Consider the following 16,092-nt stretch of genomic DNA (forward strand, 5'->3'; position numbering starts at 1 on the left):
CTGATTGTGCTTTCTTGGGACTGAAGTGTTTGAACATGGCAGGCTTTGAACACTCAAGAATTTTTTGCCTTTTGGTTCTTGTAAAACTAACTTGAAAATGACCATTCTGCTTTATTGTCAGTTCTTAGTTTTCATTTGAATATTGATTTTTTTAGTCAACAAAAAAATCTTAGCTGAAATGTAAGCACGGGGACATGGTTAAAAATGTGAGAATCTCAAAATTTTTGGCAAATTTAAAGTAGTCATGGTATTTCTGATGTTATTCCTGTTGTTATTCCTGATACTTCAAAACAGACGACTGCACTTCTGCAGTTCTCTTATATACAAACATATATGGAGGGTTTTTTTTCCCTAGAAAATCATAATGAAAGTTATTTTACTGTTAGAAATGTTCCCTAGGAACAAAAACTTTTCAGGTTTTTTTTTTAGTATGTGTCAGAAGAGACTTTGTTCTACATCAGTCATTGAGAAATATAGGTATGTCTTGGCATTTATCATAATATGGCAAATTAATTGTATTTTTCATTATTAAAATTGAAAATTAGATTAAAAATTGAATAATTGAAGATGTCAGTTCCTTGTTTATAGAAAATGGGTACAAAATTTTGTTGGTTTGGTTTTTTTTAATACAAGATCACAACTTCAGAACCGCAGATCTGTGTTGCTAATTACTCATTTAGACTGTACATTTTCTTATAAAACTAAGACTCAGCTCTCAAAAAAATAAAAAAAAACCAACAACAGAACAAGGGAAATAAACATGATGTGAAAAATTGTAGTTCTTGATAACATGGATCATCAAGTGAAATAGTCTTCTTTCAGGCAGGTGTCAAGTGAGATATTTAATGGCATGTTCTGGCTTCAGAATCTGAGCACTTCATAATTGCACACATAGTTTTGAGGAAGAAAAAAATCTAAACGCAGTAGTTCATAAACACTTTTTTGACTGCCACATTCTTTTTTCTAGTTCATGCTGTGTTTATTTTGTCTGCATTTACTGAGGTATGCGGATTTAATTCTACTCAAAAGTCTTGTATTTTAGGCTGTGCTGCAGGCCTTTACTCATGGAAATCAGGGCAGGGCAATGTGTATCATTTAACATACTTTTTTTAGTATAAAATTATGTTATTTTAGGTAAAAATTATATTATAGCTGTTTCTGTTTTCTGATGGAGCCAGTACTACTGTAAGTCAAATATTGCAAAACAGCTTCATTAGCTTCACGGATGCATACAGTAGAGTAGGCTACTAAAAAGTTCAGGGAGAGATAAAAATGGTGTTTGCAAACCTTGTAACTATTGTAAAGAATATACTTGATTTCATGTTGAAATAATCTGTTTTCTTGTGCCCTTAAAGGTTCTAAAAATCAGAAACATGTCTTAAGACCAGAGTCTCTTGAAGGAACAGATGAAGAAGATCCAGTTACAGCACTGGAGTGGGACCCTTTGTCAACTGACTACCTTCTTGTTGCTAATTTACATAATGGTATTCGACTAGTTGATTCTGAATCTCTGTCCTGTATCGCAACTTTTAATTTTCCCAGTGCAGCAGCATCTGTTCAATGTTTAGCCTGGGTTTCTAGTGCACCTGGAATGTTTGTAACTGGAGGTAAGCTTTTTATTTCCTGATATATACAAAAGTAATATGTATCTGCCTGAGTCTTTCTGTTTCTTAACATTTCTACAAATAAAAGCATGGAATCACAGAATGGTTAGGGTTGGAAAGGACCTTAAGATCATCTAGTTCCAACCTCCCTGCATTGTACAAAAAAAACCCCAACTATAAAACTGCAGAAAAGAACAGAAAATTGCACTGAGTAGTTCTTATTTACTTTGTTTGTTGAATACAGAAACAACTGACTTCTTTAAACTTTTTTTTAATACTAAATAATACTATTTTTTTACTAAATAACATTTTGCTCATGCCCACTTTAGCAACAAATATGAGTGTTACTTTGGGAACAGGAATAAAAATGCATTGTACTAGCAGATATCACTTCTTGATCCTCTTCTTTTCTTTCCCCCTTTTCAGAAGGGGGTTTTGTTGTTTGTTTTGTTTTGTTTTTTTTAATCTATTGCCTCTTTTCTACACTTGTAGACGTAGGTGATCAGGTTGAACTAATGAATAAAGATAGTGAAACTGTCAGAATATATTCTAATGAGAGAGGTCCCATAGAGTTTATCTGCTGAAGCTTAAATAATGTTAATGATTATTGTTGTTAATTGTGATATTAAAATGGAGGTGACAGTATCTGCTTATAAAAATCATCTTGGGATTCTAAGTTCTATTCGTTGTTTTAGTTTTGCTTAAATCAGTCCTTTAAGCACATACCTCTGTGTACAGTAAAAGGAGGATAATAAATTAAAAAAAAAAAAAAAAAAGGGTTTATGTGGTGGTTTATGGCTTTGGGTTTTTTTTCCCAAATCTCAGATTCTCAGGTTGGTGTGTTACGTGTTTGGAATGTGTCACATTCAACACCTATAGAAAATTTTAAATTGAAGAAAACTGGCTTCCATGGTTTGCATGTGCTAAGTTCTCCTCCAAAGAAAAAGTGTAAGTATAACTTTGGTTGTAATATATTGCAGTGGCTGCAAGTTAAGAAAATTTGTTTGTGAATCTTGTTATATCTGAGTTAATCTCTGTAGGCTTGTGTTGGCCCTGCAGTTTTTAATTAAATAAAGTGTCCCCTGGTGCCAGTCAGCTAGGCAGTATCAGAGATATAAAGTATCAAGCACTTTATAAGGTCCTTCTTCAGTAGGCCAGGCTTTGTACTGGAATTCTTTTGTTCTTAATCTCTTTGGAATTCTTTTGTTCTTATTGGAATAAAAGGCATTGTACTCTTTATAATTGTTACTATTATTAAATGGAAAAATATGATAATCTTATCTGTTTCTATCTTTTGCTTTATTTTGCAAAGCATGTGCATTACAGCATTCTACTAAAAATCACTATACATCCTCAACAAGTGAGGCTATTCCTCCTCCAACTTTAACCCAAAACCAAGCATATTCTCTTCCTCCTGGTCACGCTGTCTGTTGCTTCATGGATGGTGGAGTAGGACTTTATGACATTGGAGCCAGAAAGTGGGATTTCCTTAGAGATTTGGTATGTTTCATCTCTGTCTTTGGAATGGGAGTTTATTTGTCTTATACACTCTCTTCTAACAGCAAAAAAATGGAGAATGAAGTCAAGTTAAATTCGACCAATACATGTCTTGGAAAACAAGTAATTGAAATGTGACATTTCTAATGGATTGAAGTTTAAACTGGAATAGAACATAGACTGTAATTAGAAATATAGAAAACTTGTAGAACATGATCAACACACGAAGCTTTACTTTTTAGTTGGATACCTTTCCCTAAAGGGCAAAATTAATTTTGTTTTAAAAAAATTAAATAGTTTAGGGTTTTTTTAGCTAAACTTTTTAATTCTATCTCTTAGCAACTCCGTTCTGGTGGAAGATGCCAATAAGTCCCTGGCATTGCATATCCTGTTGTTTCAGTGCAGAATTTTTCTGTCCTTAATAATGATCTATGAAAGAGAAGAGTGTTATAGAACAAGATATTTTATGACTTTTAATTTTGACTGGTGAGCCATAACATACAGGTTTTCTGGAACTGATAGTTGCCTTGACAAGTTATAATATGATTTATCTTAAAGTTTGGTCTAGAGTTGGACTTCTGAAAAAAAATCAAATGTAATAAAAATGGATTAAATATTTGTTTCATTTAAGGGACATGTTGAGACCATCTTTGATTGCAAATTCAAACCTGATAACCCTGATCTTCTTGCTACAGCTTCATTTGACGGCACAATAAAAGTTTGGGACATAAATACTTTAACAGCAGTTTACACATCTCCTGGTAATGAGGGGGTTATTTATTCCATTTCTTGGGCTCCAGGTAAGAATATTTTGCTTTAAGTGTAAATGTTCTATGAATTACCCTTGAATAGCAGAATTTCTGTTATAAAAGTATTAGTTGTATCTTCTAAGGTTTAAGCATAACTGAATCATTATCTGTGAAACCTGTATAATTCAGTGCTTCAAACTTTGTTGAGGCTTGCCTTTATGAGGAATGATCTCAGTATTTCATACTGAGTCAGAATGGAGGGGAGAAAATCTCTAGAACCTTTCTAGCATTACATTATGCAAATGTGGAAAAGGCTTTCTTTGTGTGGGAAGGAATCCAGATTCTATTTTGTGCTGAAAAAGTGGAAGGTATGCATTTAGTTCTTTATCTTCCTTTTTGTATCTAGGATTCTAATCACTGAAGAGCTCTGCTTTTACTTTATTAGAATAGGGAATACCTTTTCTCCAAAGCATCTACATTTTCTTAGAGAAGTCACTAAAGTCAGTGGGAAATTTTCTTCTTAAAACTGTTCAGCAACCCACTTAGGTGAACCTGGGACTGATAGTTATTAATATTACAATAGCTGATGATAGATAGGCTTTCTTAGATGCATTTTTTAAAAAGTCTAATTCAGCTCACTGCCTTTCTCTCCTATGCTTTTAAACTTTAGTAAGTAATAGCTGAGAAGAAAAAAATACCATGATAGAAAACTTAATGTAGTCTGCATATGTGAAATGAATTTGCACCTCCTTCAGTTTAGAGTCTCTTGCACTTCATTCCGCTTCACAGATAATTTGTCTTGCTCTATGGCAGTTACGGCGATATGAAATATGGTGTTTTCTTTCGTGTTGTTTTGTTTTGAAATTTAAATTCAGTTTGTAGTAGTATCTCACACTGAGAGAATAGTTTGTTCACTGGAGGGGTGCTTTTCAAGTCTTGCGTTCTGGTTCTTTGTTACCTTTTTAAAGTAAATTTACATTAATTGTAAGCATGTGCTTCAACTTGAGTTCCTTACCATCCTCTCCAATGGTTCCTGACCATCCCAGACAGAACTTTTCTTGCTTCTTTTACATCCCTTACTCCTAGAGAGTGCTTTATTCCTAATATATAATCCAATGCATGCCACTCTTTGTATTTGGCCTCAAAGGCCTTTGAACAGTTTACTCACTTTTTTTTTTTTTTTTACCCCCTATCATTCTCCTACATGAACCTCTTTCCATCTTACATATGTACCTTCCTGGACTTCTGCAGAGTTTGCCTTTTCCACCTCTGAGGTGTGGTATAAAGTAACAATCAAAACTTCTACATAAACGTGCCTTAAATCTATTTAAGAAAAATATAGCTATATTGGAATAGAGGGTCACTGTGATGAGAAGTATTCAGTGGCTGTTGGATTAAGCATGAATTTAGTTCTCATTTTCTCACTATGGAGTCATACATTCAAATTTTCTGCCCTGTTCAGTGTGGTTAGATTCGAGTACATTCTTAATGGGCTTAGGTGCTGTAGTGGTGCAAGATTAAGAAAACAAAATACTGTGGTCTGGATTTGGCTATGATAGTTAATTTTCTTCCTTGTAGCTGGTACAGTGCTGTCTTGGATTTAGTTTGAGAACAGTGTTGATAACATACCAAAGTTTTAATTGTTGCTTGGTAGAACTTACCCTGGTCGAGGGCTTTTCAGTCTCTCATCCTCTGCCAGTGAGGAGAGGCAGAAGAAGCCAGGAGGAAGCAGAGACAGGACACCTGACCCAAACTAGCCAAAGGGTTATTCCATATCACAGTGTGCCATGCCAGCATATATTCTGGAGGGAGTTGGGTGGGAGGGGCTTATCGCTGCTTGGGTCATGCTGGGTATTTGTCAGTGGATGGTAAGCAATTTTATTGTGCATCACTTGTGTTTCTTGGGGTTTATTCCTCTCTTTTTATTTCCTATGGTTATTATTAATATTACATGTGTTTCATGGGGTTTATTGTTATTCTCCTTGCATTTTAATTTATTTCAGTTATTAAACTGTTTTATCCCAACCCATGGGGGAAGGGGAGGGAGGGTGAGTAAGCAACTGTGCAGTAATTAGTTGACAACTGGGGTTAACCTACAACATATGTCCTGTCATGTTCTTTGACATTTGTCTTGGTATGTAGGGAACTTTAACAGAAAATGCTCTAGTAGCCACAACTTTTGACACATTGATTGTATCTCTTTTTCAGTTTGAGTCATATACATAATGGATATAATTTTTTTTTTTGTCACCTTAGCTGCAAGACTTCCAGCAGGCATTGAGAATACTTTTTACAACAATACAATTTTTATTTTGTCCTTTCCTTGAAATAGGAATGTAGAAAAGCAAGCTTTTGTTGAAATTGATATTTGTAACAGTAACAAATGATGGCCTTAAAGTATGAAAAACTCTTGTTTATGTGCCATTGATTTCTTCTGTTAATTTAATATTAAATTTCTTGAACTTAAAGTAGAAACACATTATTCAAATAATATTGCGATCTTATATTTATTGTGCGATCTTACAAATATTTTTCTCTAAAGGAGATCTGAACTGCATAGCAGGTGCAACATCCAAAAATGGTGGCTTCATCTGGGATGTCCAAAAAGGCAAAATGATAACCAGATTCAGTGAGGTAAAATGAGATTACTTTTTTTTGTATATATAAAATGTAAGTTAGTTGATCCCTCTAGTGTCGATAAATAAAGATAGGTCAAAGTTTGTAGCCTTTTAAAAGGTGCTATAATATAAAAATCTATAGAAAGAATTATGTGTGTGCCAGCTTTTATCTCCTCAGAATGGATTTTACATGAGAATAGCAAAGCATCATTATTTTAAAATTTGCTGCGATACACAGCAAAATCCTACCTGAGTCTTGAAAAGTAAATGTATATAGACATATAGACTTTACCTGGTTATCAAAATCTAAAATGCTGTTCTGTATTTTCAAATGTAAGGCTCAGAAATATTATGAGTCCCTGAAGTCTAGACCAATAAAGCTCTATTTTGCAGCGCACTAAACAGCATGCCTTGTTTAGAATCTTACTTTGTGTTACTAAAATCCATGCAAGCTTTTGTAAGTCCTGAAACAGTGGAATAACTGTTATTAGCAGAAGGAGCTATTGAATATATGTAGTATATATACATGTATATATATTTAATATTTGTAGTATATATACGTATATTTAATATATGTAATATTTTGCACTATTTTGTATACTATCTTAGTATATAGATGTATTCTGAAGGTTATACAGACATAATTAATTGTGGCATCAGCATTGGAAGGCAAAGGATGCTCATTAAGACGACAGGGATGGGGCTGGGGAGCAGGCAGGAAACAAATATACGTATATACATTCAGGAGTTCCCAAGTACCAATGCTTAGATTTGCACTTTTGTTACTAAACATCTTTTCTCACTTAAGTTTTCACATTTCATGCCCACTAACTTCATTATTCCAACAAGTAGCTATCGTTTATTCAAGCTTCGGGTTTATATAATTATGAATGGCTCATTGTTCAGCTTGACCCAGTTTTGCCTCTTGGATCCTCGAGAGTGCGGCAGCTTTACTGTCTCTCCTCTCAGTCCCAATTTTTTGGACTTTGATTCTCAAACATCCAAGCTGTACTGGGGACTCATTGTAATGTTGTTTTGTACAGTATTCTTTACTGGGAAAAAAAGGCTGAAGCCCATAGGAGAATAAAATAAAAAAGATGAGTCAACAGATGTGAGAAAAAGGGGTGAATTATTTCTTATTGATAGGTATTTTGCATTTTTTGAAGCATGGAAAGAATGGAATCTTCTGCATTGCCTGGAGTCATAAAGATTCCAAAAGAATAGCAACCTGCAGCAGTGATGGATTTTGGTGAGTGTTATTGGAAGAAAATCAAAAATTGCTAAATGACTTAAATCAGTAAGCTTTGATAGTACTATCAGTGATTAATTTGAAAACTTTTCTTATTGAGCAAAACTAGGGTTATATTAATCTCCTGTACTTGTTAGGATATATTTTTCATGTTTTTAAGAAAAAAAATAAAGGTAGAAGAAATAATGTCGAAGATACTTTGATAGTGAAACAGAATATTGATTTTATTTTTTGCCAAGAATATTCTTCTAGGTTTCTTATCTGAATATATGGAGGACACTTTTCTAAAGCTTATCCCACTTTGCTTGTCTTTGGTTTAGGACTTTTTTTTTTTGGGGGGGGGGGGGGGGTAAGTTTGTTATTTCAAGGAGTAGGAATCACTATTTTTGAACAAAGTAATTGCAATGCTACTGTTACAGGGGTATAATAGCTTATGTGTAAAAACTTGCTTACTGAGACCAATTTTGCATGTATTGTGTTTCAGTACATTTTTAAATACTTGATCATCCTTTTTCTCTGCCACCCATGTTATTTCAGCTCAAATATAATGATCATGAATTCTAGAAAGCAATCAATCTATTTATCTATTTATTTATTTATAATCCCTAAATCCCTTTGTACCTTAAAACCATAGCTACAACTTAAATTTTGGCTATGAGGATCCTTTCAGGGAGGGAGGTAGCTCAGTAAGCATCATTACAGTCCCTCTGAAGGAATATGGACTCTGAAGTCCAGTTAAATGTTCTGTTGAGAAATACAGAGTTAGCCTTGGTAGTTGAGGGGGTGTAAAAATAAAGATTTCTTATATTCTTTCCGTATACATTTCTTTGTTATCTGGCTTATTTGCACAGAATCAAAGTTAACTTTTGGATATGCTACTCAGAATGCTGTTTCCTCAAAATCTTACATTTTAATTGGTTTCAGTATTATTCGAACCATTGATGGCAAGGTTCTTCACAAGTACAAACATCCAGCTGCAGTATTTGGCTGTGATTGGAGTCAAAACAACAAGTAAGTAAAAATGAACCCAAAGATTTTATAATGTTTACTATTAAAATTGATTACCAATAAAATAACACAAAGTTATTTAGAATGTGTTTTTTTACTGTGATATTAGAGCACTGAAATTGTTTCTGTTCCACCATAGTATATATCTGTAGTATGTAGAATATATAATAGAGGAAAAAAAAAAAGAGACAGACATTAAATACCACAAAACTGGGGTTTAGATTGATTAGATTAACTTCCTTTTAATGACTGCTAAGCTAAAGATGTACCAGGCAACTAAATACACTGTGATATATGGTAATTTTGCAGATAATTCCTAACAAAATGAGAACCTTTTCTCACAAAAAAAAAAAACCCTAACAAATAATTAGATGTTAATTCAGTCTGTTCATAATTGTGTGTTGGTTGCTTGGTCAGAGTGTAGAGCAACTGCTATTTCCTATTGCAACCAATGGATCTTCAGCAGGTTTTTTTTCTGATTTAGTGGATTTTATTGGGTTATCAGTAATTACATCATAAAGAGACAAAGGGGAAGCAAAAATACACTTTTTTAAAAAGTAAACTGCAAAATACACGTCATATTTTTTTCTAGACTAAAATGCCTAAGTACTTTTTATGATCCCTGTGACTGAGGATTTTACTATTTTTATTTTTCAGAGATATGATAGCTACTGGTTGTGAGGATAAAAGTGTTCGTGTTTTTTACCTGGCAACCAGCTCTGATCAGCCACTGAAAGTTTTTACAGGGCATACTGCAAAGGTGTTTCATGTACGGTGGTCTCCTCTGAGAGAAGGAATCCTCTGCAGTGGCTCTGATGATGGGTATGTATTTCTGAACTATTAGAAAATTTAAAAACTTAAGCAGGATTATTAGAGAAATTAAAGGATCTTAAGTAGTACTGGTGATGGTACCTTCGAAAACTCTCTGAATAATATAATAATTTAAATCTCTGCCTTGCTCCAATTCAGGCTGCAGCTTTGCTGTTAGTTTAATACAGTATTTGGGAAGCAGGATCATTATCTAAAATTGTCACAACTGCTGTAGCAAAACAACTTTCCCAATGTTTTCCAAAGGGTAGAGTCAGTGACTGATACGTGTTATTCCCAGGAATGATACAAAGAGGATAACACACACTTTCATTATGTTTAAAGATATGAATGCAAGACCTGCCCTTATATGATGTCTTTCAAAAGTGTATTAAGTAGAATCTGTGGGGATTTTTAATGAGTGCTAGGTACGTCTGGTTTGATAATTTTTATTTTTTTTTTTTTTGAGGGAGAGCACATCAGTCTATGGTAAGCAGGAGGAAGGAATTTTCTGTAATTTGAAGTGACGTCCCTCCAGAGTATACAAAACATTTTTTTTTAAAGTGTAACACTTTGGGGTATTGGCTTCTACTGCTTTCCCCAGTGTCATTCAATAGATATCTATGCTTGCACCAAATCTGTTAGTTCATAGTGTAATGATTCATGAAAGAAACCAACTTGAAAACAAACTTCTTATGTGTAAATCCAATTTCACATGGGCAAGAAGTAGTGAATCCAAAATGCTGTCATGGTGTCATTATGATGTATTCTGATTTTATTACCAATCATGGCTATGTAATAAGACTTGATTTCAGAGGGATTTCCAGAATACAGTCACACTTTCACTTTGAGGGGAGGGGATCACTGGATAACTTAGTCCTAGGTAAAACAAAGTAAGCAGTCCTTGGAGTTTATAGTACTTGGGAACACTCCTGTTCACAGTCAAAGTCAGAGTAATTTCAGATGACCTGCTCAGCACCTAGGCTTATACAGCACATAGGAGCAGTATATAAGAGTCACACATGAGCTCATATTGCTGTAGGACAATCTATATGTAAATATATAAAATAACCTTCTAACTTGTAGATTCTACTTCGTGAAGCAAGGTCTATCAAATTGTCCCTTTGCATCACTGGAAAAACTGTAATAGGTGGCTTTGCTGCCATGAAAGAGCTTTGATAACTTATTTAATTGCATAGTAAATTTTAGCGAGAATTACCATGATCCTTTCAAGAACTGAACTTTTCCTAATTCTGTAGTGTGCTGAATTAGGTCTTCACAACGATAGCAACTGTTGAAAAGAAAAGTAGATGCTGGAAACTTACTTATTTAAAAGGGAAGAATAGTAAGAAAGCTAGTATTAATTCTTCCTCATTACGTGTGTAATTGGGGTGAGAGTTTCACAGTTTAAAGGCCTGTTCCAGTGTTTGACCACTCGGTAAAGAAATGCTTCTTAATGTCCAGTATAGAGGCTTTCTTCTTTATCCTGTTTCAGAACTGTTCGAATATGGGATTATACACAGGATGCTTGTATAAATGTTCTTAGTGGACATACAGCTCCAGTACGGGGATTGATGTGGAATCCTGAAATTCCTTACCTTCTGGTATCTGGCAGTTGGGACCATACAATTCGAGTCTGGGACACAAGAGACGGAACATGTTTGGACACAGTTTGTGATCATGGTGCAGATGTATATGGTAATATTTAAAAATTTTATTTCTGTATTGAAATGTGTTTTAATATACTTTAAAATTTATAAAATAATTTAATCATATTAGTTCTCTAGATAAACTTAATTACTTGACTACATTTTTAAATGCCCTCTCCACTAGGATTGACGTGCCATCCCAGTCGTCCATTTACTATGGCATCTTGCTCTCGTGACTCCACTGTGAGACTCTGGTCATTGACACCTCTTATAAATCCTCTACAAATAAATATCTTAGCAGATAGATGTTGGGATGAGATTATTGGTAATACAGGTAAGTAAACTGTTTATACCATTGTTTTATTTTTCTGTATGCGGCTATATTCTTTTTTCCTTTTTTCTTTTTTTTTTTCTTTTTTTTTTTAAATTTTGATGTATGTTTGTGTGTGTTAGATCATGCTGTGGAATCTGGTGCTCCTCCTTTGCTGTGTGGTAAAGTTTCCAGAGATATTAAACAAGATGTGGAAAAAAACCCAGGAAATGCTCGAGTAAAAAAACTAAGATGGTTTTCAGAATGTTTTTCAGTAAGTATTGTGCAAATTTAAGGATGTTGTCAATGTGCATGACTTTCTCTTCTGGAGTCAGTTCCCAGAAGTGAAATTTCTTTCTTCTTTACCATTTTTTTATCTCATTTTCTTAAAGGGATCTCAGAAATATGCAGAAATCAATTCTTTTAACAATTCTGCATGTAAAAATGTTCGTTAGTAAATTCTTAGTCAGTTGTGAACACCAATTGTTCACAAAGTGTAATAAGTGGGATAATTTAATTTTCTGTAGGAAAGGTTTGATTTGGCAAGAATTTTCTAGTGAAGCAAATGAAAAGATATGCTTTATCAAACTACATTGGAGTTTTTAATTTTTATCCATCAAAGAGACATCCTTGTTGCGAATAAGCTTTGAACTGCCCAAGTGTCTGTGTTAGAACTGCTGTATTACCTTCTAGGAGCTGTAGATCTGGATGACCCATGGCCCCAGTACCCATCCCTGTGCTCCATTGTACAGTAATATTTTCTGTAAATCACTGCAGCCTCTCTCTGCAATCGAGTTAAAAATAGAAACTGTCCTGAGAGTGCTTACCTACACAGCAACTGAAGTTGAGGTAGGATGAGGACAAAAATGACCTGGAACTACAGCTTCTGTCGAGTTCTGTTCTAATTTAAGTCAATACACTGATCTGCACAGACCTAATTGATCCAAAATAATTGGTTTTATTTCTAGCTAAATTGAAGTGTCTGAAATGCTGAAACAATCTGCCTCAGTTACAAATCTTGAAATTTCCTGTTTTATTAAAAAATATATTTTTATGGAATTCCTTGTTTTACAGAAGTTATGAATTTTGATGTCCTATGTTGATTTGACAGTAAAACTTTTACAAGAATATTAGAATATTCCAAGAACAAAACCTTTTTTTGATCACCTGTGTTCAGTGCTTTTTGCATCCAGAAAATAGCGTTGTGCTTAATCTATAAGCGGTCAATAAGATGTTTAACAGACTGAAAGACTGTTTAACAGACTGAAAGAAAAGGGAGTATTCTCTCTCTTCTCCATGCCCCCCACCCCCAACTTGTAATCCTGTTGTTCTTAGAAAAGCTCTTTCAGATCAGTTTGTTTGTTTGTTTGTTTGTTTTTAGAGCTTCTAATTACTCACTCTCTTCTCTCTTTTAGGCCTCATTCAATGTTAAGCCATTGTCATAGTTCGACAGAAGGATTGATTCAAATGTTAGACCAATAAAAATCCTTAAAATTTATTTAAAAAAATGCCCTGTTGGCCTGAAAGATTCTGTGCATATACATTTATACCATGTGTATCTATTTTGAGATTTAATATTAAGATAGTAAACCAGACTGTGGCAGTCAATCCTTGAAGCTATTTTTTGCCTGGCTCACACCTTTGCTTTACAGAAAATGGTAAACAAGTACTGGGGCAGCATCTGCATCCCAGCAGATGAATGTTGTTTTATGCCATTAGTAGCCACCAAATAGCTTGCATTCCTTTGGGAGCAAAAGGGAAAGCTCTAATGGCAAGCCATCAACTGTGTCCATACATAACCAGATATTTAGGTTCATGGATTTTGCTGTATGTTCACATACAGCCTTCAAGAAGATAGAAGAAAATGTATCGTGAACTAGTTCATGTCTTCATAGGAAAGCTTCTAATATCAAAATTGTCTGAAATTGTGTTTCTTGGAATCCCCAAAAGAATGTTTTCCAATGTTTTGAGCAAAGTTCAAGTTTCTCTCTTGAACATTCCTGTAATAAAACTCTTTTCTTCTCTAACAATTTTAGCCTCCAGGAGGCAGCAAAAATTTATGGGATTTGGTTGCTGTAATAAAAGGACAGGATGACAGTTTGCTTCCACAGAACTACTGCAAAGGAATTATGCATATGAAACATCTCATTAGATTCAGAATGGTAAGTGAAGCATAAATAGCAGGTGAAAATAGTTGTTAATCTGTATAGTGTTTCATTTATTTTTGGAAAGAACTTGTAATGCTTTACAAAGGGGTCACAATTTATTTCATGTCCAGATTTATTTCATGCACAGTCTGTGTTAAAATGCTAGGTTACAGTTATTAACTGGAAAAAATAATTCAAAATCATGAAAAAGAAATTGCAAAGTCAGCATCACAACAACTTGAGCTATGAAGCAAGTTTGTCTTCCCTGCAGAAAATATGCTCTGAAGCTGTCTGGAGAGAGTGGAAAACCAAGAATTTGTCATTAATACAGATATGCAGCTGAAAAGTGATTCAGATATGAATGTGAAATTCAAGTAGTAGTCCATAAATTTCTTAGTAGCTGCAAATATGAATATGCAACCAGACATACAATTTGCACAGTGTACAGGAATATGTTGTATTGTCAGAGACTTCTTAGGGCTACTAAAGAGTCCCATACTCTAATGACTGATTTGGTAACAGAGGAAAGATTATCTAGTGGTATGGATCAGAAAATACATGCCGCTTCCAGGGCTAAAGACTTGCTAGGTTTCACCTGATGTTTGTTGTTGTAGGCTGCCTTTTGCAAAATCAGACTCTTAAAGTGTCCTACATGCCTCATGACTCTTAAGTCATGGAAGCTTTTTATTAGTGATGTTAACTGTAATAATAGTGGCTGCTCTGCTTACATTATGAAGGTCTGTGTGAGTGCCCATGTATCCAAAAACCAGTTTTCTCAGACAGTTAAGCTGAGAAGAAGACATTTAATTCTTGACTCATGCAGTGAAAGCAGCCTGTTTATCCCTGCAACTTGTTTTCATGCATTTACAACTCAGGCAACCTAGAGTAACTACAGTAATTGCTGTTCATTCTGCGGATCTGGATTAAGTGTTCACATTAATTAGAAGCATTTTGTTCAGTTTTTGCTGACTCAGAATCTTTCTACACCGCTTTAAGAAAAAGTAGGGATAGGGTAATGCTGGCTGCTTATGACTGCTAAAACCATTTTCCCTTATAAAACTGGATGATAGTATTGCAGCACCTAAATATTTCAGGATGAAGTAGGGACCTAGAGCAAGTGGGGTTTTCTGTTTTATCAGACTTAAAGGATACATCAGAGACTTGAGCATGAAAATGACAAAAAAGATAGAGGTTACAAATAAAAAAAAGTAACATTATTAAAAAAAAACAAATCCTTTTCCATCCTCCTTATATGGTATGCTAAGTCATGAATAGCCAAACACCATCTCACATGTACTGCTGATAAAGTTAAACTGACAGTTTTTGAAATGTGAAGCAAAGCTTCTTTATGCTGGTTTGTTTGGGGGTTTTCTGCTGGTTGGGGTTTTGGTTTTTTCTGGTTATGTTAACTGTGAGCCTATTAGTGCTTGTTTCTCAAACTCTGCCAGATGGAGAAATTTAGTCTTGTCTCTTCAACTAATATTAAAATTGCAGTGGTTGGAAACATAAATCATTTACTGGTCGTAAGGTTCATGGAGTATGACAGATCAGGACATCAGTTGAGCCTACTGTCTTTATCTTCATGTGGCCATCACTGTAATGGTACTAAGTGCAATTCCCAGCCCTGTATGGTTTATGTTCACAGATATTTTTTGAAATTTCATAAATATCAAGACTTTTATGATGGATATCTGAGTGAATTATTATTACATATGAGAAAATGGTTGAGAATATAAAATATATATATCTGTAAGAGATTAAAAATAATTGAGGAAAATGAATATGTGCAACAAAACACTAACAGTTAACTTTAACAAATAGTTTACTGCAATCTCATTGTAAGCACTTCTAATTACTTCACTGTAATATCTTCCATTTAGCCTTTTCTTAAAAGGATTTTTTTTCTTAAATTAATGCCTTTGTATTTCATTGTAACATTTGACACTAATTTGTTCTGAAGAAAACTTGTTTTCACCACAGAAAACTGTCTTTTTTTTTAACTTTGTTTATCTTTTCTGTTGTTTTTCTGTTGTTTTTTTTTTTTCCTCAGTCCAGGGCACAAGAACTGACAACAGTAAAAATGTCCAAGTTTGGAGGTGGTATTGGTGCACCAAGCAAAGAAGAGAGGCTTAAAGAAGCGGCAGAAATACATTTAAGATTAGGACAAATTCAGCGGTATTGTGAACTAATGGTAGAACTTGGAGAGGTAAAATATCAGAACATTTTTGAAGAATAAAAGATGAAGGTTCTGAAAACGAGCTACCCTATCAAAGATAAGGTAGCAGCAAAATGGTTCACAAGTCCAGAAAAGTGTCATCTTGCTCCAACTATATTATTTTTAACATATGCAGTCTAATGCATAGCTCATTCCTTATTTAACTTCTTGACAAATTTATTTCTAATGGAAGAAACATGAAACTAGTTAAAAATATAGCTGTTTCTCAAAATAAAATG

At 34.2% G+C, this 16,092-nt stretch overlaps 1 protein-coding gene across 3 annotated transcripts in view; it reads left to right on the top strand.

The window, feature by feature from the left end:
- Nucleotides 1–16,092, top strand: part of WDR17 (WD repeat domain 17) — a 58,086-nt gene that overhangs the window by 25,825 nt on the left and 16,169 nt on the right. For all 3 annotated transcript variants that reach the window (XM_062620602.1, XM_062620425.1, XM_062620518.1), the window contains exons 5-17: nt 1,356–1,607; nt 2,430–2,552; nt 2,917–3,104; nt 3,733–3,901; nt 6,393–6,484; nt 7,635–7,717; nt 8,642–8,728; nt 9,383–9,547; nt 11,028–11,230; nt 11,366–11,515; nt 11,635–11,765; nt 13,528–13,653; nt 15,689–15,844. In XM_062620602.1, coding sequence (XP_062476586.1) covers nt 1,356–1,607; nt 2,430–2,552; nt 2,917–3,104; nt 3,733–3,901; nt 6,393–6,484; nt 7,635–7,717; nt 8,642–8,728; nt 9,383–9,547; nt 11,028–11,230; nt 11,366–11,515; nt 11,635–11,765; nt 13,528–13,653; nt 15,689–15,844 — 1,925 coding nt within the window. The remainder of the gene's footprint in view (nt 1–1,355; nt 1,608–2,429; nt 2,553–2,916; nt 3,105–3,732; nt 3,902–6,392; nt 6,485–7,634; nt 7,718–8,641; nt 8,729–9,382; nt 9,548–11,027; nt 11,231–11,365; nt 11,516–11,634; nt 11,766–13,527; nt 13,654–15,688; nt 15,845–16,092) is intronic.

This window comes from Pezoporus occidentalis, unplaced genomic scaffold (assembly GCF_034315485.1).
Source record: "Pezoporus occidentalis ecotype Australia unplaced genomic scaffold, CSIRO_AGI_Poc_V1 ctg1, whole genome shotgun sequence".
Taxonomy (NCBI): Eukaryota; Metazoa; Chordata; class Aves; order Psittaciformes; family Psittacidae; genus Pezoporus; species Pezoporus occidentalis.